This window comes from Geotrypetes seraphini, chromosome 11 (genome assembly GCF_902459505.1).
Source record: "Geotrypetes seraphini chromosome 11, aGeoSer1.1, whole genome shotgun sequence".
Classification (NCBI taxonomy): domain Eukaryota; kingdom Metazoa; phylum Chordata; class Amphibia; order Gymnophiona; family Dermophiidae; genus Geotrypetes; species Geotrypetes seraphini.
The window spans coordinates 58,268,565-58,291,320 of record NC_047094.1 but is presented as its reverse complement, the minus strand read 5'-3'; the positions used below and the strand labels follow the sequence as shown (position 1 = coordinate 58,291,320).

The 22,756-nt window shown below is 45.4% G+C and overlaps 1 protein-coding gene across 8 annotated transcripts in view; it reads left to right on the top strand.

Annotated features, from left to right (window-relative positions):
• Positions 1-22,756, top strand: part of CREBBP (CREB binding protein) — a 676,455-nt gene that overhangs the window by 512,118 nt on the left and 141,581 nt on the right. For all 8 annotated transcript variants that reach the window (XM_033962544.1, XM_033962542.1, XM_033962548.1 and 5 more), the window contains one exon: positions 15,917-16,067. In XM_033962544.1, the coding sequence (XP_033818435.1) occupies positions 15,917-16,067 (151 nt within the window). The remainder of the gene's footprint in view (positions 1-15,916; positions 16,068-22,756) is intronic.

Genomic DNA, 22,756 nt, shown 5'->3' with positions numbered 1-22,756 from the left:
CGGTCTGACCAGCCTGAGTGTCCCTTCGTTTCTCGAGGCCCTGTCCGCAAGATTCGCCGGGTTCGCTCGAGCGATTCTTCATCCCCCGAGTCACCTGTAATTTTTCGGGGATCCAGGCCAGGGGTCTGTTTTCCCCCTGCTACTTTGTCGAGGTTTGCCCCTCCTAAAAAGCCCCAGTCTTCTCTGCCCCTTCGGGGCAGGTCTCTGACCACAAAACCTTCTAGACACACGCTTGTCCTCGAGTTGGACTCTGGGTTGTGTTCCCCATCGAGGCAGCTACCAGCCTCTAAGGGGTCTTCTTTGAAACCAGTGGAGGAATTTTCCTTTACCCAGTCTTCCCTGAGGCATCGCCAGCTAATTCCTCAGACCCCGGTATCATCAACGCCCCCAGACACTTTAGTAGAGCCTCTTCAGTCTCCCATTCGCTGGACTCTGAGGCCCCGGCTTACCATTCGAGGGAAATGTCTCCCTCTTTCTTGGCTGCCACCAGATCTCGCTCGGGGTCTCCTCAGGAGGATGAGTCTTCTTCTCGAAACTCCTCCTTTACTCATTTCATCTCTGACATGGGTAGGGCCTTGAAACTGGACCTCCAGTCTGAGTCCTGTTATACCCGGGAATATCTGGAGGAGATGGGTGTTGATCGTCCACCCCGCGAGGCATTGCGCTTGCCATTGCACCAGATTCTCCGGCAAACCTTTCTCCGGAACCTGGAGACCCCTATGCAGTCACAGCCATTCCCTCCAAGTTGGAGTCCCGTTACCGGACGATTCTGGTTAAGGGGTTTGAAAGTTCTCAGCTTTCTCATCAGTCCTTGGTGGTTGAGTCTTCTTCCAATCCCTCTAAGGTTTAAGTTGCCGTCCCTCCAGGCCGGGAGGGCTGTACGATGGACAAGTTTGGTTGCCGTCTTTACCAAAACTCGAATCTTGTCTTTAACTATAACTTTATCTTCACGTCCTACTTCAGGTTCTGTGTGGACGCCCTCCGCTCGTTCCAGGAGGACATACTGGATTCTCGGCGTCAGGAGTTTCGTCTCCTCGAGGAGACCCTCTCCCAACTCCGCCTCTATATGTTTCAGGCGGCCTACGACACCTTCGAGTTGTCCTCGAGGGTCAAGGCCTTTGCGGTTGCCATGCGTCGCCTCGCTTGGCTCCGCATTGTGGATATGGATCCGAATCTACAGGATCGTCTTGCAAATCTCCCGTGTGTGGATCATGAGCTCTTCGATGATTCCATCGAAGCGGCTACCAAGCACCTCTCAGACCATGAACGGTCCTTCGCCTCTCTGATGAAACTTAAACCGAAGGCCCCTCCAGCTCAGCAATACAAAATTCCTCTCCAGAGGTACCCACAGAAATCTACGCCTGCCTTCTCTCGGCCTCCTTCGAAGCGGCCGCAGCAGCAGCAACGTCAAACTAAGACCCAGCCGCCGGCTCCGGCGAAACCTGGGCCGTCCTTTTGACAATTCCAGTCCAAGCCTTTGGGCTCCCTTCCTCCTGGAGCCTTCCCCCCTCCCCATCGGGGGTCGTCTCCATCATTTCTCTGCCCAGTGGGAAAGTCTTACCACCGACAGTTGGGTGCTTTCTATCATCCGAGAAGGGTACTCCCTTCACTTCAGTCATGTACCCCTGGACCTGCCTACAAGAGAGTTTCCTTCTGCTACCGGTCTCAGCTGCCTCTCTTTCTGCAGGAAGCTCAGGCCCTTCTTTGCCTTCGGGTGGTTGAGGAGGTTCCCCCGGACCAATGGAACACTGGATTTTATTCCCAGTACTTTCTGGTACCCAAGAAGACAGGGGATCTGCGTCCAATCCTGGACCTCCATGCTCTGAACAAGTTTCTGGTCAAGAAATGGTTCAGAATGTTCACACTTCCTACTTTGTACCGCCTCTTTGACGAGGGGGACTGGCTGTGCTCACTGGACCTCAAGGAGGCGTACACGCACATTCCAATACACCTGGCCTCTCGCCAGTATCTGAGATTCCGGGTGGGGGATCTCCATCTCCAGTATCGTGTTCTTCCCTTCGGCCTGGCGGCCTCTCCAAGGGTCTTCACAAAATGTCTAGTGGTGGTTGCTGCGGCCCTGTGTCTCCGCGGCCTGCAGGTGATCAACGACTGGTTGATCAAATGTCTGGTTGATCAAACGTGTGGTTGATCAACGACTGGTTGATCAAAGCGTCTTCTCGCCACGAAGTTCTGCGAGCGACAAATCAAATCATCTTGCTCCTTCAGAGCCTCGGCTTCGAGGTGAACTTCCCCAAATCTCAGCTCTGCCCGTCCCAGTCTCTGGAATTCATTGGAGCGGTCCTGGACACAGCTCGTCTCCACTCCTTCTTGCCTCGGCCTCGACAGGAGGCCCTTGTTCACTTATGCCGGAGAGTAGCCCATCTGTCTTCAGCCTCGGCTCGGTTCATGATGGTCCTCCTAGGTCACATGGCCTCCATGGTTCATGTGACTCCTTTTGCCAGACTCCACCTCCGTATTCCTCAATGGACTCTAGCGTCCCAATGGAACCAGGATCGGAACCCTGTCTCTTGACTCATTGTCATGACTCCTTTGTTGAGGCAGTCTCTCCATTGGTGGATGCCCTCTTCCAATCTTTCCAGAGGTTTTCTGTTTCATGCTCCTCCTCCACAGAAGGTTCTGACTACGGACTCGTCGGCCTACGTTTGGGGGGGGGGGGGCTCATTTGGACGGTCTTTGCACTCAGGGTCTTTGGTCCAGTGCCGACCGACTTTGTCACATCAAACTGCTGGAGCTTCAAGCGATCTTCCTCGCCCTGAAGGCTTTTTGTCACCAGCTTCGCGACCAAGTGGTGCTGCTCCGCACGGACAACCAGGTCGCCATGTATTATATCAACAAACAGGGGGGAACGGGGTCCCATTCCCTGTGCCGGGAGGTGATGCGGCTCTGGGATTGGGCCATCCGCCGCAACATATTCCTTCGAGGGTCTACATTCAGGGCCAGCACAATTGTCTGGCGGACAAGTTGAGTCGTCTTCTGCAGCCTCACGAATGGTCCATCCATTCCTTGACCCTGCGTCAGGTATTTTCTCATTGGGGGACTCCAGACGTCGATCTGTTCGCGTCCCCCCACAATCACAAGTTACCCCGCTTCTGCTCCAGGGTCTACATCCCACTCAGACTCGAGGCGGATGCTTTCCTGCTGGATTGGACGAACCTGTTTCTGTATGCGTTCCCTCCATTCCCTCTGATTCTGAAGACTCGTTAGGCTCAAATCCACGAACGCCACCATGATCCTGATAACTCCTCGGTGGCCCCGACAGCCGTGGTTCTCCCTTCTGTTGCAACTCAGTTCCAGGGAGCCTCTTCTTCTGCCTGTTTTTCCTTCTCTGCTTACGCAGAGTCGAGGTTCTCTACTTCATCCCAACCTTCAGTCTCTGCACTTAACGGCTTGGTTCCTCGAGACTTAATGCCCTCGTTCCAGTTTTCACAGCCTGTGCTGGACGTCCTGGAGGCGTCTCGCAAGGAGTCCACTCACCAATGTTACCATCAGAAGTGGACCCGTTTCTCTTCCTGGTGTGCTACTCGACAGCAGGAGCCGTTGTCTGCCTCCTTATCTGCTGTCCTTGACTATTTGTTATACTTATCTGGCGTTGAACTCAAGTCCTCCTCGGTTTGAATCCACCTTAGTGCTATATTTGCTTTTCATCAGCCGATTGACGGGAAGCCTATCTCTGATCATCCTTTGATTTCCCTCTTCATGAAAGGCCTTTTCCACGTTCATCCGCCCCTTAAACCTCCTCCTGTGGTTTGGGATCTTAACGTGGTCCTTGCTCGCTTAATGAAACCCCTGTTCGAGCCGCTAGCGCGGGCTCCCTTGAAATATCTTACTTGGAAGGTTGTGTTTCTTATTGCTCTCACTTCTGCCCATCGGGTCAGTGAGCTCCAAGCCTCCTTTCACTGTCTTCCATCGTGATAAAGTGGTTCTCCTTACCCATCCTAAGTTCTTACCTAAAGTTGTTTCTGAGTTTCACATCAACCTATCCATTGTTCTCCCTGTGTTTTTTCCGAAGCCCCATTCTCACCCTGGAGAAGTGGCTCTGCATTCTCTTGATTGTAAGTGTGCACTGGCCTTCTACTTGAAGCGCACTGCTCCTCATCGTACTGCTCCCCAGCTGTTCATCTCTTTCGATCCTAATCGCTTGGGTTGTTCTGTTTCTAAGCGGACCATTTCTAACTGGTTGGCCGTGTATATCTCTTTTTGTTACACTCAGGCTGGTCTCTCCCTCCCTGGTCAAGTCGCTGGCCACAAGGTCAGAGTGATGGCGGCGTATGTTGCTTTCCTCCGCTCGACTCCACTTGAGGAAATCTGTAAGACTGCCACTTGGTCCTCGGTTGATACGTTTACCTCGCACTACTGTCTGGATGCTTTCTCCAGGCATGATGGCCATTTTGGCCAGTCCATTTTGCAAAATCTGTTCTCCTAAATTGCCAACTCTCCCTCCATCCCATTCTGGTTAGCTTGGAGGTCTCCCACATGTAGAGAATACGCTGCCTGCTTGTCCTGGGATAAAGCACAGTTACTTACCGTAACAGGTGTTATCCAGGGACAGCAGGCAGATATTTTCACAACCCACCCACCTCCCCGTGGTTGGCTTCTTTGCTAGCTATCTGAACTGAGGAGACGCATGCCCTAGACTGGGCGGGAGGGGCATGCGCGGGCCAATCACAAGCTTGAAGGTCTTCAAGCAAGTCTTCTTGCGAAAACGTCTGCAAGGGGGCTCCGTCGGTGCCGTCGCCCACATGTAGAGAATATCTGCCTGCTGTCCCTGGATAACACCTGTTACGGTAAGTAACTGTGGTTTTTGGACACAGAGTAGGAATTGAAGAAACTCTCACTCATTAATAAGCGATGTGCTGTATCCCCAGGATCTGAACTAGTCTGGTAAGGATGCTAAGGAAGGAGAAATTTTAGCAGCTAATTTTCTTTCCTGTAGTCCCACCAGACCAGTCCAGATTCCCTTCCTATTGTATATCAGATGCTACATGACTGCTCTAGTTTGCTGTATCTTTGCATTTTTTGTTCTTAGGACCATTTAACTTTTGCCTCATTTTTAGCATACAATTTTCTACAATAGTTTAACTTTTTCAAAAATGATATCGTCAACTATGCATTACAAAGAGTGTTGTTAATGTGAATATTCAACAGAAAATGAAACCAAGTAGTCTATTACATTGCCATTTGAAGTACTGATGGCCTCGTGCTGCATAGTACTTTTATAGATATGGAGAACTGGATAGGGGTGTAATAAGATATATTTTCCCCCTATTTATGTAGCTTCAAAGGGGGAAAAATATATCTTATTACACCCCTATCCAGTTCCCCATATATACATTGAATTGAAGAGACAGGGCTGGATAACATAATAGACAGACGTTGGCCATTGATTGTTAAGCTTAGTACTTTTATAGAGCATAGCACACAGGACTTTTTCATTTCTGTCTCCATCTGCTGATCAATGACACAACCCACAGATTCTGGACTGGTCTAGTGGGAATAAAGGAAATAAACTTAACAGGTGATACCTAATTTCTTCATATTATATTTATGTATGGATATTTTCTGTTTGTTTTATTTTATACTATAGTTATTTTGGGCCTGACTGCCACAGGTTATATTAACTTCAGATGGGGCACCAATATTCATATCGGTTTAAGTAGCAGAAAGAGTTAAGAGTGCCTGTTTACTGTCATAACTTCTATCTGATTACTTAGTTGGAAGCTAACTGGCAGTATCAGCTCTGTCCCCAGACCTCACCTAAGGACAACACAAAAGAATCCAACGAAAACTGCAGTATCGCCAGCCAAAGCAAAAACAAAAAATAAACTGCAGACTCCTATGTACGAGATGCAGGCAATGTTTATTATACCAAATATTTTATGCAGTTGAAAATACCACCTTATAACAAACCAAGGGACCTGACATGGTCCGTGTCTCGGCTTTTGCTTTATTAGTTTTGCATCGCACATTTTAAATGGAGAAGGATACCATACAGGCGGTTGTTTTTTACCTTTCATTGCGGTTTATTTTATACCTTAGCAACCATGGACCTCTGAGGAAGGAGTGTTTTCCAAAACACGAACCGTGTCAGGTCCCTTGGTTTATTATAAGGTGGTATTTTCAACTGTATAAAATATTTGGTATAATAAACATTGCCTGCATCTTGTACATAGGAGTCTGCAGTTTGTTTTTGCCCAGACCTCACCTAACCTGTTCAGCAGCACTATCCTATTCAGCAGAGTTTAACAAGGCAGTAGCCTCTCCTGCCTGGTTAAAATCCCTCTGAATATTGACTCCTTTTATTTAGATATTTGAAAACATAATTTCCATAATCTTTTTCTTTAATAATATGGATATTGTGATTCCATTATGAAATATAGTTCCTCATTGAGTTATAACTTTAGGAAATTACTTACCATACATTTAGTTATATGTCCATGATAGCTCATAATAGTTGTAATTTCTAAATAGTTAATACCCACTACTACATATATGAAGGCAAATAGCCTTGTCTAATCACTTCATTAGCCATTTCTCCCTGGGTATCTAATTTAATGGTTTTATTGGCATTCATCCAGGTGTGTGTTATGTTTTTAGATTGATCGTGATTGTTTCTTGTGTGTTTGTTAGCTTTGGTAGTTTTCCAACAATCATTTTGAAAATGGAATCAACATTCTACCCAAACCATCCTGCTTAAAGGAGTTTGCCTTATTTTAAATATTTTCAGAAACTATTGGAGAAGTGTTTGTTGGGGAATTTGACAATGCTTCTAAAACTAATGACAAAATAGATCAGGTATAATCACTTAAAGGCAGACAAGTTTGTTTACTTATTGAGACTGTATAGCTTACAGCTGCAATATGTTCTTAGGGCCAGATTCTGAAAACAAAATCTGCCTTTAACATGCTTGCTAAATAGGTTCCAGCTGATTTAGCAAGCATTTTAGCAGCGGATTATCAAAACGGCTTACCGAGGTGTTTTGCAAGCTTTCTAGCAGTCTTTGACACTGCTATATGCAAATGGACTCTTCAATATTTAAATAAGCACTCAGGTGGATTCTTAAAAATCGCTGAGTCATTCTCCAAGAGCAGCATCTGCTTTTGGTGACAAAAATCAGCAATTGGTCCTGGGGTGCTGTTACAGTGAAAAACACATCTCTGGCGTGTGTTTTGAATGCAATTTTAAATTTTTTTTTAATCCCAAATTGAAGTTTGGTAGGAGAGATGGCCTCCCACTCCTGCCGCGTTGCTGACAACCAACCTCCCTTGGTAGAGGGAGAGATGCCCAAAAGAGGGGCTTTTAATAACCTGGGCCAATCAGAGCCTCAGGCTCCTCCCTGGTGCATCCCAGGATGTACCAGGAAAGGTCAGGCCCACCATTTTGAACAGGCAGACCAACTGGCTGGAGGGAGTAGGCATCCTTCCAGCCAGCCATATAAAGTAATGTAAGGGGGAGAGGATGGGGGTCATTGGGGGGGGGGGTAGGTTTGTGTGACGGGAGAGCGACGGCATCTCTCCCACTGCTGTGGGTGTTGGGGTGAGGGTTGGTTGGAGGCAGGAGAGATTGGCTGCCTGGGGGTGTGTCGGTTGGGGGTGGGAGAGATTGGGCATCTCTCCAGCAGCGGGGGGGAGGGGGGTGTCAGTTGACAGCGGGAGTGATTGGGCATCTCTGCCAAGGGGTGTGTTGGTTAGTGGCAATGTGTAGGTTGGCTGCAGAAAAGATTGGGCATCAGAGGTAAACTGCAACTTACACTGGAAAAGCTGGATAATTTGGATCAGCGTTTCGCCTCTTTGACATCTGATGTGCGCAAAGCTCAACAAAGCATTAATAACAAGAGGATGCAGTACAGAGGATTATTAAGGAGCAGGCGACTCGCATCTCTGCACTCGCTGAGCTTAAGGCGAAGATTGAGGACTTGGAAAATAGGTCCCGCCACAATAATCTACATTTCATGGGACTATCGGAGGCAATGGATGATAAATCTCTTGGTGCCTTTTTTGGAGCACTGGCTTACAGAATCATTGCATCTATCTACAGCGGCGGGACCTCTTCACATAGAGCGTGTGCACAGATTGGCCCAAGGAGGAACCTCAGGGGAAGTTACGAGTGGTGATCTGCCGTCTGCTTAATTATCACCATAAAGTTGAGATTAAGCGGGCGCTGAGACAGGGTGGTAAACTCCTGCATGAGAATAAGCAGATTCTCTGCTTTCAGGACTATTCTGTGGAAATGTCTCAGGCTCAATGGTGCTTCTCCCCCTTGTGTTCCCGCTTAGTGCAACGGCAGGTTTCTTTTGCGCTGCTTTATCTAGCATGCCACAAGGTGATCCATCAGGGAAAACCGTATCATTTTGATTCTTTGGATCGGCTCAGAAATTTGTAGATTACCATTTGCCAGAGGGAGCAGCTTGACTGTCCTTGGAGTCTGTTTGCCCCCATTATGGATTGGTTTAAGGATTGGAGAACTTCTGGGACTGGCTTTCCAGTGTCCTAGAGCGCGAATGACAGTGGTGCAGGGATGTTCCCCGCTATTCCTCTTTCTCGGAGAGTTTCTTCTCTCTCTTTTTCTTGTTCTATAAGGGTGTGGGTTGGGCACTGCCGCACCATCTGAGCCTCGTTCTCAGTTTGTGAGGGTGATGTGACTAGTGCAGGGTGCATTAGTTGGGAGAGCAGAATATGCATTGGTATGTATGCGGTGTGCATTATTCCTGGGGTTCTCCTGTTTGAGTGTTCTTCTCTTGGAATGCTAGTGTGTGTGGGGGGTATGGATGTTTGGTTTGATGGCATGGTTGGTGAGGGGGCTTGGGTCTTTTGTTGTCTCTGTGGAGAGTGTATTCTTTCCTGGAAGTGGTGCCATTTATGGTGCAGGATTTCTCAGGTCCTAGGAGGGGTGGGAGGTAGGAGAGGTGCTGTGGGTTCTTTGGTGGGTAACTGGGGGCGGGGTGGGTGGTTTCTCCATGGGTATAGAGATAGGCAGCCTAGGGGGTAGGACTGGGTTGGGGGGGCAGTGGCTGGGATGCCTTATGGCTATAACAGTGGTGGTGTTTTTCTTTTCCTGTTCTTATAAGAGAGTCCCAACTTAGTAAATCCTGGATTTTAAATTAACTTCCTAGAATGTGGGAGGTATACACTTTTTGCATTGACTGAATTATGTGAAGGGTTTGCACAGAGGGTCTTGGTGGATTGCCCCTGATGCAGAAAGAGCGAAATGGAGATTTCCCTGTTGAGTGGGCTGCTTAGCCACGAGGCCTGGGTAGTGGGGCTTGCGAATAAGCCTGATTAAAGACAGCTGGGACTTCATGGACAGCTAAGTTTTTCTTTTTTCCTTGCTCAAGTTGCAATATTTCTGACTGTGCCTCTGGACTGCAATCTTTTTTCACACAATGTTTGTATGTGAGATTTTGGCGTGCTGGATGTGAGGTATTTTTTGGGGGGCTGCTACTGTGCCTCATTTTTTCACCACTGTTTTTGATATAGTGAAGTAAGCATGGGTATTGGACGCCTGCGCACTCATAAAGCTGCAGTTGCCAAATAAGCTGCTAGCTTTCACTCAAGGTGTGAAAAATAACAAAACATGGACAATGGCACTAACGCAAGGTTTTACCAAAATATAATAATTATGTATTTATTTAGTTATTGTTTATATTTTTTCATTATGAAACTCAAAAGAATAAAGCATAATTGCTTGCGTTAACAGTTGCATTAGTGGGAGGTCATTATAGTTGCCAAAATGCTGGCCTTCTGATAACGAGCTCAGCTCAATACTTCGCAACACCCCATTATATACCTTTGGCTCAGTGTGACATCATCGGCTGTGTGGGCCAATCAAAACTAAAAGTTAGACAAAGAAAATTCCTCTACATTTAAAAGTTTCAGAAATTACATTTGTTCTGTTTACATTCATTTCTGAATATACATTAACATTTTATAACATATCCAATATTCCTTTTATCATTCTTAAAACTTATTTCAGACAATTTGTCTATGTGTCAGGCAAGATGCTGAAATGTTCTAAGCCTGCTTTGAAAAACTAAGTTTCATGTTACACCTACAAACAGTGCTGAAAATTGGTCAGCCTTAGAGGAAAGGAGGGGCTGCCTCCCCTTCTCCCTGAGCTGACAGTTTCAAATTTCATTGATCTTCACACAGAAGTCTTCCTATGTTAGAGACTGGAACAGCAGTCTCTGACTCTAAGTTAACCATTTCTGGATGTTGTGTTCAGGATTTTTTCCTTAGTATTCTTCCATTTCATTTTTAATACAAATTCCTTCATCCATCCATTCATACTTGGGCCCAACATTCATAATTCCATTCATACTCAAAGCAAGTTATATCTCAGTTTGGGATACTTCTTCCTAGCCAGCCTAAGGCACATCTGGTATCAATTAGAACCACATTGCTAGGAGCGGGAAAACTGAACAAAGACAGACAGAGAAAACAAAGAAGACAGAAAGTCACTAACACAAAATGGAGTCCAAGACACAGAAGATATAGAAAAGACAGAGAACAAAATGGAGTCCATGTATATCCTGATTTCCTTTATGATCTAGCCCAGGGGTGTCAAAGTCCCTCCTCAAGGGCCGTAATCCAGTCGGGTTTTCAGGATTTCCCCAATGAATATGCATTGAAAGCAGTGCATGCACATAGATCTCATGCATATTCATTGGGGAAATCCTGAAAACCCGACTGGATTCCGGCCCTCGAGGACCGACTTTGACACCTGTGATCTAGCCTAATAGTAAAGTACATAAAAAGAATATTATTATACTTTCCCTTAATATTAATCTGTAGTGTGTTTTTCTGGCCTTGGCTAATATTCAGATTTTTATTCACCAGTTTTTCGTACGCTTCTATTGGGCATGGCCTTAACTATCACATATGCTTGTATCTAACTAGAGTTACCCAGAATCATACGAAAAACAGGCCCTTTTGTAGAAAAATTCCACAAAAATATTGCACCATCATGTCCTGATATCCATTCCATTACCGTCCCATAGACATCACCCCCTACTGGCCACGAGCCACTACTGCTCAGAAGACACATAAGTGGAATTTTTTTTAGCCATATGAAGCTTAACTGAGACTTTTTCTCCACTTTTTTTTGTGTCTTCTTTTTTTCAGACTGTGGGTGTATGTGTGATGTGTGGGTGGCCTTGCAGTGTCCCATAAAGACCCTTGAATGTTCTATTTAGGGTGCATTTTGAGGTAAATGGTGATTATTTGTGTCCCTATCCTAAGTTAGTTTGGAGGTATACACTCTCCAATTAAATGCTCTAAGATCATAAGAGAGTCCCACGTTAGTAAATCCTGGATTTTAAATTAACTTCCTGGAATGTGGGAGGTATACACTCTCCAATTAAACACTCTAAGATCCTACAGTTGTTGAACTACACTCAGACCAATATAGCTTTTCTGCAGGAAACCAGATTAATGTCTGCGGAACACGCCAAATTATGTGCATGGTGGGTGGGCTCCCATCTTGAGGCCCCTGCTGTTCATCAAAAGGGGGGGGAGTGGTTATCTTGATCCAGAATGGGGTGCAGCTGGAGACCCACCGGGCGGTGCGGGACCCCAATGGACGCTATGTTATAGCTTCTGTCACTATTAATGGTAAGCCTTTGCTTCTTTGTAATGTTTACCCACCCAACAATCCTGGTACCCAATTTTTTTTTTTAGGCAAGTCCGCAATCAACTCTTGACTTTGGGGAGGTGCCCATGCTTGTGGGTAGGGACTTCAATAAGGTATTCGACCCTCGACTGGACCGCCCCTCAGGGGTGGTAGAGAGACATCTAAGACCATTACGGGCCCTGCTTTGCTTTCCACTAACTTAAACCTCGTGGATATATGGCGAGTGCTACAACCATTGGAACGGGACTATTCTCACTTCGCTTGGGCACAAGCCACTTTCTCCGTATTGACCTCCTTTTGCTATGGTATTTTATGGAAAAAAAAATATTTTTAACTTTTATTCTTAATCTTTCCTTTTCTATTTTTAATGGAGTTCTTTTCTTGATGAATATGAACTATGTATTGTAAACCGCTTAGATCCTTTTAGGCTGTTATGCGGTATATAAAGTTCTTAATAAACATAAACATCTCTCGTTCTCTGCTCCTGGAGGTCAGAGGGATGAAAATGGGATCTATTGAGATTTCAGACCATGCTATGGTGCTGCTACATTGGTGTTTGGGGTGGGGGGATTCCGGGGAAGGCCAGAGTGGTTGGAGATTTCCATGCTATTTATATAGAGACACCCGCTTTCAGGAATATCTGCTTCACAATTGGAAAGACTATCAACATCATAATCAGGAACACCGTGAGGATCCTATCCTTTTTTGGGAGGCAGCAAAGGCGGTGTTGAAGGGAGATATCTTGGCTTATGTGGCTCACCAAAAGCGTGCAAGGCATCCTTCAGTCTTACAGCTGGAACGTAGGGTGAATAGTTTGCGGCAGCAGTTTGGAGCTTCAGGGGCATTGCATCTTAAGGGGCAATTGCTGGCAGCACAACAGGAGTTAAATGAGCTTTTACATCAAGGGGCTTTTAAAGTCTCTGCTTATTATAAACTTCAATTATACCAGTTTGCCAATAAAAGCGGTCATCTCCTGTCCCTGCTGGTCACTCCCAGGATGGGAGCAGATGGGTATTACCACGTTAAGGGTCTCTTGGGGGGGGGGGTATTACATCATAAGCCTAAGGATATTTGTGCAATTATGAGTCAGTTTCTGGGGGCCCTGTATGCTGCTCTGGATTCCGATGGCTTGGATGGAGCTGTCTATTTGGACAGTTTGACTCGCCGAGATTGAATGACCAGGAACAAAGTTCATTGGAGCTGCCTATTTCTGCTGATGAGGTCGAATAGGGTATTCGGAGTGGCCCTTTGGGGAAGGTACTTGGCCCTGATGGGCTGCGTGCAGAGTTTTATAAATTGCTTGTGGAGGATATTGCCCCTTTGCTCATGGAGATCTTTAACCTGGGGGTGGCGAAGGGCTTTCTGCCGCGACATCTTAATATGGCACAGGTTATGGTGCTGCCGAAGCCCGGTAAAGATCAGACATTGCCAGAGTCCTACAGGCCGATATCTTTGCTTAATTTTGACGCTAAGCTTCTGGCAAAAGTATTGGCTAATGAGTTGGCAAGGGTTCTGCCCTCCTTGATATTGGAGCAGCAGGTGGGCTTTGTGGAGGCCCGCCCAGCATCCAAAAACATTTGCAGGATATTGTTGTCTTTGGAAAAGGCGAAGATGGACTGGACTCCCTCCTTGCTCATTAGTTTTGATGCCGAAATGGCTTTTGATCGGGTACGGTGGAGGTACCTGTTTGCGGTGCTTCAGGCATATTGGATGGGGCTATTCTTCTACAGTGCAGTCCAGATGCTGCATAGCAGGGGTATCCAACTTTTTTGGCTGAAAATGTTTTTTCTAGGTCCGCACAAACGCTGCAGCAAGACAAAGGAGGAAGCTGGCAAGACGGTAAACACCCAGGGCAGCAGAGGAAAATACTGCATCGCTCTCGACTGGGGCTGCACAAAATACTTCACGGGGCTGCAGGTTGGGCACCCCGGCTATATAGTGACCTGGCTGCTCTTATATGGGTCAATGGGATGCTTTCAGCGCCATTTAACATACATCGGGGGTGCAAGGCAGGGTTGTCCCTTATCACCGTTGTTATTTGTATTCTCATTAGACCCCTTGATTAGGGAAATTCAGGCAAATGTGGAGATTAGTGGGTTACCTCTGGGGCTAGTCATTTTAAGATAGCGGCATTTGCGGATGACTTATTGGGTTTTCTTTTTAACCCACATCAGTCCCTGCTGACTTTATTGGAGAGTCTGCAGGAGTATGGTGACTTCTCGGAATTTGCCTTGAATTTTGGGAAGTCCGAGGCCTTGGCTTTTTTGCCTTTACTGCATGGGACTTGGAATGCTGGCTTTCCTTTGAAGTGGGCGGCGGGCTCTCTCTTTTATCGTTGGATGTGTCAAGGTTGTATCGTATCAATATTGATAAGTTATCTGATACACACTCCAAATTGGAGCAGTGGAAGGGCATACCCTTGTCCTTGATGGGACGAATACATCTTTTCTGTATGATCTTGTTCCCCAAGTGGCTATATGTCCTCCAGACACTTCAGTACATTTACTAAAGAAAGATATTCGAGCCCTTAGCTCCTTGCAGTCTAGGTTCTTTTTTTTTTGGGGGGGCGGGGGGCGGGGGGCGGAAGCCTAAGCTTAGGTGGGCTACCATGGTAGGACATTGGGCCCAGTAAGGCTTTGGTATACCAGATCTCAGGCTCTATAATCAAGCTTGTATTTTATGACTGGGTGTTGGACACAGATCTCTTTACTGATGTGACCTTTGAGAAAGACTATTTTTACCCTTTCCACTTGCTGTACCCTTGGCATGCCCAACTTAAAGATGTCTCTCAGCCCGCCCTGGGTAGTGTGTTGTTCCGTCCCCTTTGGGCAGTGTGGAATCAGGTTCTTTCCTATTGGGGGCAGGATCCGCATCTTAGTGTGTTTATGCCATTGGTGGGTAATGCTACTTTTCCACCAGGGCTCACACTTTGATGGTGGTGGAGGAGGGGTATTTTTCAATTGTGTCATTTTTGCAAGAGGGGGGGCACTTAACTCACTTACTTGCTAGAGGGATTCCAGTATTGGGGGCGTACTATGCTTATCAACAAATTCAGCATTAAGTGGGGTCCCTTCCTGTGGGGTTTTTTTTCCTGGGAATTTGGGGTCCATTTTGAGGAATTTTTGGAGGCATCCAGTTTCCTATTTTCATAAAGGCTTGCTTTCATTACAATCTCCTGGGAATTTCTCTGAGGTAATTCAGCAATGGCAGCAGGATCTCAATTGGAAATTAACACTACCTGTACTAATGAGGGCAATTAAGGGCGTACCGAGGGTGGTGGGAAATACAGAACTGCAAGAATGTCATTACTGTACTATGTTGAGGGCTTAAGCCCCCAAAGCCAAGCTTATCTTATGGGGTGTATAGATACACAGCTTAGTATGAAATGTCATGAGGAAGTTAAATCCTATGTGCATGGTCTGTGGGCATGTTCAACAATCCAGGGTTTCTGGTGGGAGGTGGCTATCTTTTTGGGTATAACTCTGAACACCATCTCTGTCTCGGCGCCTGGTATGCTATTCTGTCATTTTACTTTGTTAAATATGCATCCAGCTCTGGAATGATTGTTTTTGAACAAGTGTTATGTAGTAGGGAAGAAATGTATTATGAATCATTGGCTTTCTGATCAACCTCCTTTTGTATGGTATTGGAGGAATAAACTGCATACTCTGATGCAGTGGGAGGCAAGAGCAGTAGCCGGTTCCCGGAAGCGATGTAAAACTTTCCTTCAAGTGTGGACTCCTTATCTGAATGTCCTGAATCCGAGAGGCCGCAGTCAGATTCTGAATAATCTATGACTTGCTGATTTGTGTTTTCTGGAATGTTTCCTTAGGTAGCCTATTGTATCTTTGTGGGATGGGAGGGTGGTAGGGGGGAGTGGGGCCGATGGGCAGAATGTTCCTGTATGGGTGGGGGATTTGGGGATGGGCTGGGTATGAGTTCTTGTTACAGAATTTATTGTCTTGGTTAGATGTTGTATTTTTCCTTGATTGCAATAAAAAGATTTTTTAAAATAAAATCACTGCTATAATGGCTGCAATATCAGCCCATCGTTTTTTTTACGCGGTTTTCTGTGAATCTAGTCCTTAGTCCTGAAAGTGATTGTAAGAGCATTGGAGGGATATTTCCAGCCCTAAAGAAATTTGATAAGTGACCCATTCACTTGGGTATGACAAGTGGTCCTTATTTGCCGACATCCATTGTATTTCTATAGTATTATGATCAGAAGAACTCATCTTGTATTTTGTTCATTTCTTTCTTCCCCTTATAGGGCTACAGACAACTCGATTAGGAAACCATTTAGAAGACAGAGTAAACAAATTTTTGCGGCGACAAAATCACCCTGAAGCTGGAGAAGTTTTTGTCCGTGTGGTGGCTAGTTCAGATAAAACTGTGGAGGTTAAGCCAGGCATGAAATCCAAGTAAGTAATCCATGTCTAGTTTCTTTTTGGTTCCTCATATGACCACAGTCATTCAAATTTTATTTATTTATTTATTTAAGCCTTGTGCTGTTCTCTTTTGACAATCACAAATATGAATGATGTTATTCAATAATGCTGATATGGGAAAGCACCCGCAAAGGTGAGGGGAAGGGAGGGAGATGGCCCAACAAGGGGAAGGGGTTGAGTGGTGCTTCAGGTTTATTGTGTGGAGAAAGAGGGGGGAGCAGATGTTGGATAGAAAGGGGAGGGGAAGAAGGGGGCAAATGCTGGATGAAAGTGAGGGGGGAAGATGCTGGATGGAAGTAGGAAGGGAAGAGGGGGCAGATGCTGGATGGAAGTGGGGGGGAGAGAAGAGAACAGGTGCTGAATGGAAGTGGAGAGAGGGAGCAGACGCTGGATGGAAGTAGGGAGGACAGGGGTGAGTATACACTGGATGGAAGTGGGAAGGAGAGAGAGGGGAGCAGATGCTGGATGGCAGTGGGGAGGAGATAGGGGAGCAGATGCTGGATAGAAGGCATGGATAGATTACTGGCTGCCAGACTAGAGGAGGTGGTCTTCAACTGGCAGGGTTTTGAGATCCTCACTAGCCACAGCAAAAGAGATGGCTAATTTTTGGTGGACCTGGGCCTGGGATCTTTGTGTGTTCAGTACAGAAAGAAGTGCATATCTTTTTATTATTCCTGAGTTGTAATATTTGCTGAGTTTAATTTCTTGGGCTTTCCAGTTCAATTTCTGTTTGTGATCCCTTGTTCTGCATTTGGTAAAGGTCTGTCTGTGTTTTCTGTGTAAAGAAGTCATTTAAAGTTGTTTGATGTGTGGTAGTAATGAGAGGTGGGAATATTGGTGGAGGGTGCCCTGTGTCTAGAACTGGCCCTGCTTAGGGCTCTTCAACTTGAAAAAGAAATGGCTGAGGGATGATATGATTGAATTCTACAAAATTCTCAGTGGTGTAGAATGGGTAAAAGTGAATCGATTTTTTTTTTTATTCTTTCGAAATTGTGAAGACTAGGGGACACTCAGTGAAGCCACATGGAAATACCTTAAAACAAATAGGAGGAAATATTTTTTCATTTAACAAATAGTTAAACTCAGGAACTCCTTGCCAGAGGATATGGTAACAATGGTTAACCAGCTGAGATTTAAAAAGATTTGGAAAAATTCCTGGAGGAAATGTCCATAGTCTGCTAGTGAGACAGACACGGGAGAAGCTACTGCTTGCCCTGGAATTAGTAGTATGGAATGTTTCTACTATTTGGGGTTTCTACTAGGTACTTGAGACCTGGAATTGTAGCTGTTGGAAAAAGGATCCTTGGCTAAATGGGCCATTAGTCTGACCCAATATGACTATTCTTATGTTCTTTTGGGAAACTGGCGTTTCAGTTTAAATTTCCCCCCATCCCCATACACACACACACACGCTTAGATGACCAGTTGATAAGCTTGGCCATCCTCTAGAACAGAGTCTTCTGACTTTGCTCTTCATGTAAAATAAAAGCACAGCCTACTCTAATATTCATATCACTTTCATCAGCAGGATGTCATGGTCTCAGTTGATTAATATAAACCTGTGTAAAGATGTTCCAATCCACACCTTCCTTAGTAATATGGATTTGATAGGCAACATAAGAATTGCCGATGCTGGGTCAGACCAGTGGTCCATCGTGCCCAGCAGTCCGCTCCCGCAGCAGCCCTTAGGTCAAAGACCAGTGCCCTAACTGAATCTAGCCTTACCTGCATATGTTCTGGTTCACAGGAACTTGTCTAACTTTGTCTTGAATCCATGGAGGATGTTTTCCCCTATAACAGCCTCCGGAAGAGCATTCTAGATTTCTTCCACTCTCTGGGTGAAGAAGAACTTCCTTACATTTGTACGGAATCTATCCTCTTTTAACTTTAGAGAGTGCCCTCTCGTTCACTCTACTTTAGAGAGGGTGAACAACCTGTCTTTATCCACTAAGTCTATTCCCTTCATTATCTTGAATGTTTCAATCATGTCCCCTCTCAATCTCTTCTTTTCAAGTGAGAAGAGGACCACTTTCTCTAATCTCTCACTGTACGGCAACTCCTACAGCCCCTTAACCATTTTAGTCGCTCTTCTCTGGACCCTTACGAGTAGTACTACATTTATGGCGACCAGTGCTGGACATAGTATTCCAGGTGGGGGTGTACCATGGCCCAGTACAGCGGCATGATAACCTTCTCCGATCTGTTTGTGATTCCGTTCTTAATCAATCCTAGCATTCTGTTTGCCCTTTTCGCCACCGCTGCACATTGCGCAGATGACTTCATTGGCTTGTCTACCAGTACTCCCAAGCCTCTTTCCTGGGGGATCTCTCTGAGTACTGCACCGGACATCCTGTATTGTGTATAAGATTTTTGTTACCGACATGCATCACCTTACACTTAACCACGTTAAACCTCATTTGCCATTACGCGGCCCATTTCTCGAGCGTGTTTGTCATGTTGTAGGTCTTCGCAATCCTTCTGTGTCTTCACTACTCTGAATGATGATGCTTTATCCACCACTAAGTACTGTCCATTCCAACTGGGTAGAAATTTGTGGAATTTGGCTCTGTTTTTGCTAAAGTTTTAATGGAATACTTTTTCACAAGCTTGATATTCTTTAGTGGTTGTTTTCATATCATAGTAGGCTTTCTTGCTTCTAGTGGCAGTTTTGAGATTTTTTTGGACAAAAGAAAGCACACACTACAAATGTTGCTGTAAATGGGTGACACATTCATACAATGTGGTGGCCCAGGTAAGATTTATATTATAAGTCTAGTATGGCAAATGGATAGAGGGAGTATCATTTATCTACCTGTCTTCATTTTGAACAGTGACAATCCTGGAGAGCAAGTTGATGTAGCTCTGATGGCTATTAGTACAAACAGAAGCTTCATATCCCAGTCTCTACCAGAAGTTGATAAATACTGAAGGACTAGGGGTGATAGAAACATAGAAAAATGAAGGCAGATAAAGCCAATCTAGCCTAACCATGCCATCTACTATCCCCTCTTCTTCCTTAGAGATCCGACAACCCAAGCTTTCTTGAATTCAGATACACTTTTTTGTCTGCACCATCTCCACCAAGAGGCTGTTCAAAACATTCACCACTCTTTCTGTGAAAAAGTATTTTCTGAGGGTACTTCTGAATCTATTATCTTTTCATCTTCATCCTATGCCCCATCATTCCAGAGTTTCATTTCAATTGAAAGAGACTTTCCTCTTGTACATTTATGCCACTTGGTCGTTAAATACCTATCATATCTTCCAGACTGATAAAAATTCAACCTTATCAGAACATGCCTTCACAAGTCTGAATATGTTCTTCCTCATGTAGATAAGATGGTTAAAATTTGAAGTAGTTTGGGACAAATTTCCATTCTACTTATGGTCCTACAGTATCTCATAATGTGGGTGGCTGTTCATAACAATATGGTAATGTGGTTAGAAACTGTTTCTTAATATTAGTTGGATACTAAATAGCTATTCTTTGAAGCTATTGTTATTGACAACAGTTTTATTGTTATTTGAAAAAAGGGACACTGGCCCAACAAGTCTGCGCTCTCAAAGAACCCTCCCCCTAAGCACTTCCTCGAAGTGAACCCACATGTTTATCCCATTTTTTTCTTAAAATCGAGCACGTTGCTGGCCACAACTACCTGAAATGGAAGATCATTCCAACGATCAACCACCCTTTCGGTGAAGAAATACTTCCTAATGTCACCGTGAAATCTCCCACCCTTGATTTTTAATGGATGCCCTCTTGTTGCAGTAGGTCCTGTAAGAAAAAATATATCTTCTTCCACCTCAATATGGCCAGTAACATATTTGAACGTCTCTATCATGTCTCCCCTCTTTCTGCGTTCCTTGAGAGAGTATAGCTGCAACTTACTTAGACGTTCTTGATATGGGAGATCCTTGAGTCCTGAGACCATCCTAGTGGCCATTCGCTGAACCGACTCCATTCTCAGCCCATTCTTTTGATAATGTGGCCTCCAAAATTGAACACAGTATTCCAGATGAGGTCTCACCATGGACCTGTACAATGGCATTACAACTTCAGGCTTTCGGCTGACAAAACTTCTTCAGATGCAACCCAGCATTTGTCTAGCCTTCGATGAGGCTTTCTGCACCTGATTGGCAGTCTTCATATCTTCACTAATGATTACTCCTAGGTCCCGTTCTGCCACAGTTCTTGTTAAGGTCTCTCCATTCAGGGTGTAAGTTCTGCATGGGTTTCCACTGCCAAGGTGCTTAACTTTACACTTTTTGGCATTAAAGCTCTGTAAATGTTGGCCATTAAACTCCAGAAAATCATCCCACGTTTGTTATAAAAAATCACTTTTTTGGCATTAAAGCTCTGTAAATGTTGGCCATTAAACTCCAGAAAATCATCCCACCTTTGTTATAAAAAATCTCTAAATGGGCATTGTGGAACAAATAGCTGGGAAAGCACCAATAGGCAGGGTGATCTGGTATGACCACAGGTTCAATGTTCGCCGAGTCGATATTTAGAAAAGAGTATCTAGTGGTAAGAATGTAGTCGATCCTGGAAAGTGTACCATGCACCCTGGATCTGTGAGTATAATCCCTCTCAGTAGTATGAAGCTGACGCTATGCATCCACCAGATCCAAGGCTGAGCAAAGATAGGGAATTCCACACATCCCCGTCCCTGATGGGAGAGGTCCGGGATTAGAGCAGTTACTACTTGGATCAAGGACCTGATTATAGACGCTCGCCAAAAATATAGGGTCCTCCGTGTGCTCCACCAGCAATGCCATCAGGCGTTCAAAAAAAAGAGTGGTCGTACACATTAGGAGCATATTTACTCACAAGATAGAAACAGTAAGTACCCACAGTAACGTGGAGTAGCACAAAACGGCCCTGTGGATCCAGTTCCAATAGGCGTGCGGTATGTGACAAGGCTTTTTTAATTAGGATTGCTACTCCCACCCGTTTATGTGGAGAAGAGGATGCAAAAACTTCACCCACCCAGGATCTCTTTAGTTTGGAGTGTTCTACATCTGTCAGGCGTGTTTCTTGGAGACATACAATATCTGCTTTGTGGTGTTCAACTGATTCAAAATTTTTGCCCTTTTGATAGGGGAGGTGATACCTGATACATTCCAGGATATTATGCGTAATGTGGTACTATAGACATGGATATCTAGGGAAGCTTGTCATGTTGCATACCCACTTAGTCAACCAAAGTCCCTCCCAGGCTCCCAGCCAGACGCAGGGCGGGTAAACAGATAGGACATATCGTAGCCTAGTCTCAGTGAAAGGTGACCAAAGATCCACTCGCCTCCTGCTACAGAGGAAATAGAACCAGTGAATGCTCACAAACAAACCTAGTAGAAAAAAACCCTACCCGTACCCCACCTTCCCCAACTACCCCCTCCCACCCCCCAGCCACCTCCCCTCCCTTCGAACTAGACACATCTGCAGATCCCACCGAAGTAAGCCTGGAGGTGTGTAGGATCATGAGAAGATGCCGCCCCAAGTCATACCATAAAAAATAGCCAACAGTGCCCATACATCATCTATGTCTTCAAACCGTAGCCTAACAAAATTACAACACCAAATTAGTGCAGAAATAACAGAACCTGATACACACAGTCCAACAATATGTCTTATTAAACTAGGTTATATCCGCTGGAGAAACAAATTAGGCTGGCCTCCTCTAAGCACATCTGCTGTCTTCCTTCGAAAAGTTATGATCACAGCTGTACTTTCCCCGACCCCCGTCAATCTGGGTCTTGTGGGTGAAGCAGATGCTTGTTGATGTAGATAGCTGCCTCCACCGAAGATTCAAAGGTGTGCCACTGACCTTGATGTTGGAGGTGAAGAAGGGCCGGATAGAGAAACATAAAGCACAGCTTTTTCTCTGCTAAGATAGAGCAGAGCGGGTAGAATCGTTTCCGTTTCTCCATTAAGGCCGCAGAGTAGTCCTGGAAGATGTGAACCTCAGAGTCTCCAAATTTTAAACTGTCTCAGAGTTGTTTATATTTGCGTAGAATTTTGACCTTGTGATTGTAATTTTGCAATTTAGCTATGACCATCCACGGGCATGCTTCACAGTTCTGTTCTCTGCCCAAACGATGAGCCCATTCTAGGTGGATGGGGCTCAAATCCTCCTGTAATGGGAACTGATCTCGCAGCCAGTTTTCCAATGTTTGCACTATTGAGGGACCGGCCACTGTTTCAGGGATCCCCAGGAACTGGAGATTAGACCTGCGAGACTTGTTTTCCAGGTCTTCTAAGCGTTCTACCTGCACTCGGGTTAGATCCTGTAATGCCTGAATAGTTTTGGTTTGCTCCCCCTGAGCGTCATCTAGGTGGGAAACCCACGTTTTGAGCTCCGTGGTGCATCTAGCAGTGTCCATGAGCGTACTGTCCAGCTTCTGTAGCTGTTCTGAGAGCCGGTCAAGACTAGGCTGCATCAGCAGGATAACAGCCTGTGTTATGTCCCGAAGCGCCTCCGGGGACAACTGACTCACCTCCACACTGGAGCCTGGCACCATTTTGTTGTTGGCTGGCTTCAGACGCTCGCAATCATTTTTTGTAGTTTTTGTGACTATTGGGAGAACCATTGATTTTAAATATTTGTTCTTGCACCGGCCCCGCAGCGGAGAAATCTTCCTTGGGCACTGTGAAGGCTAAT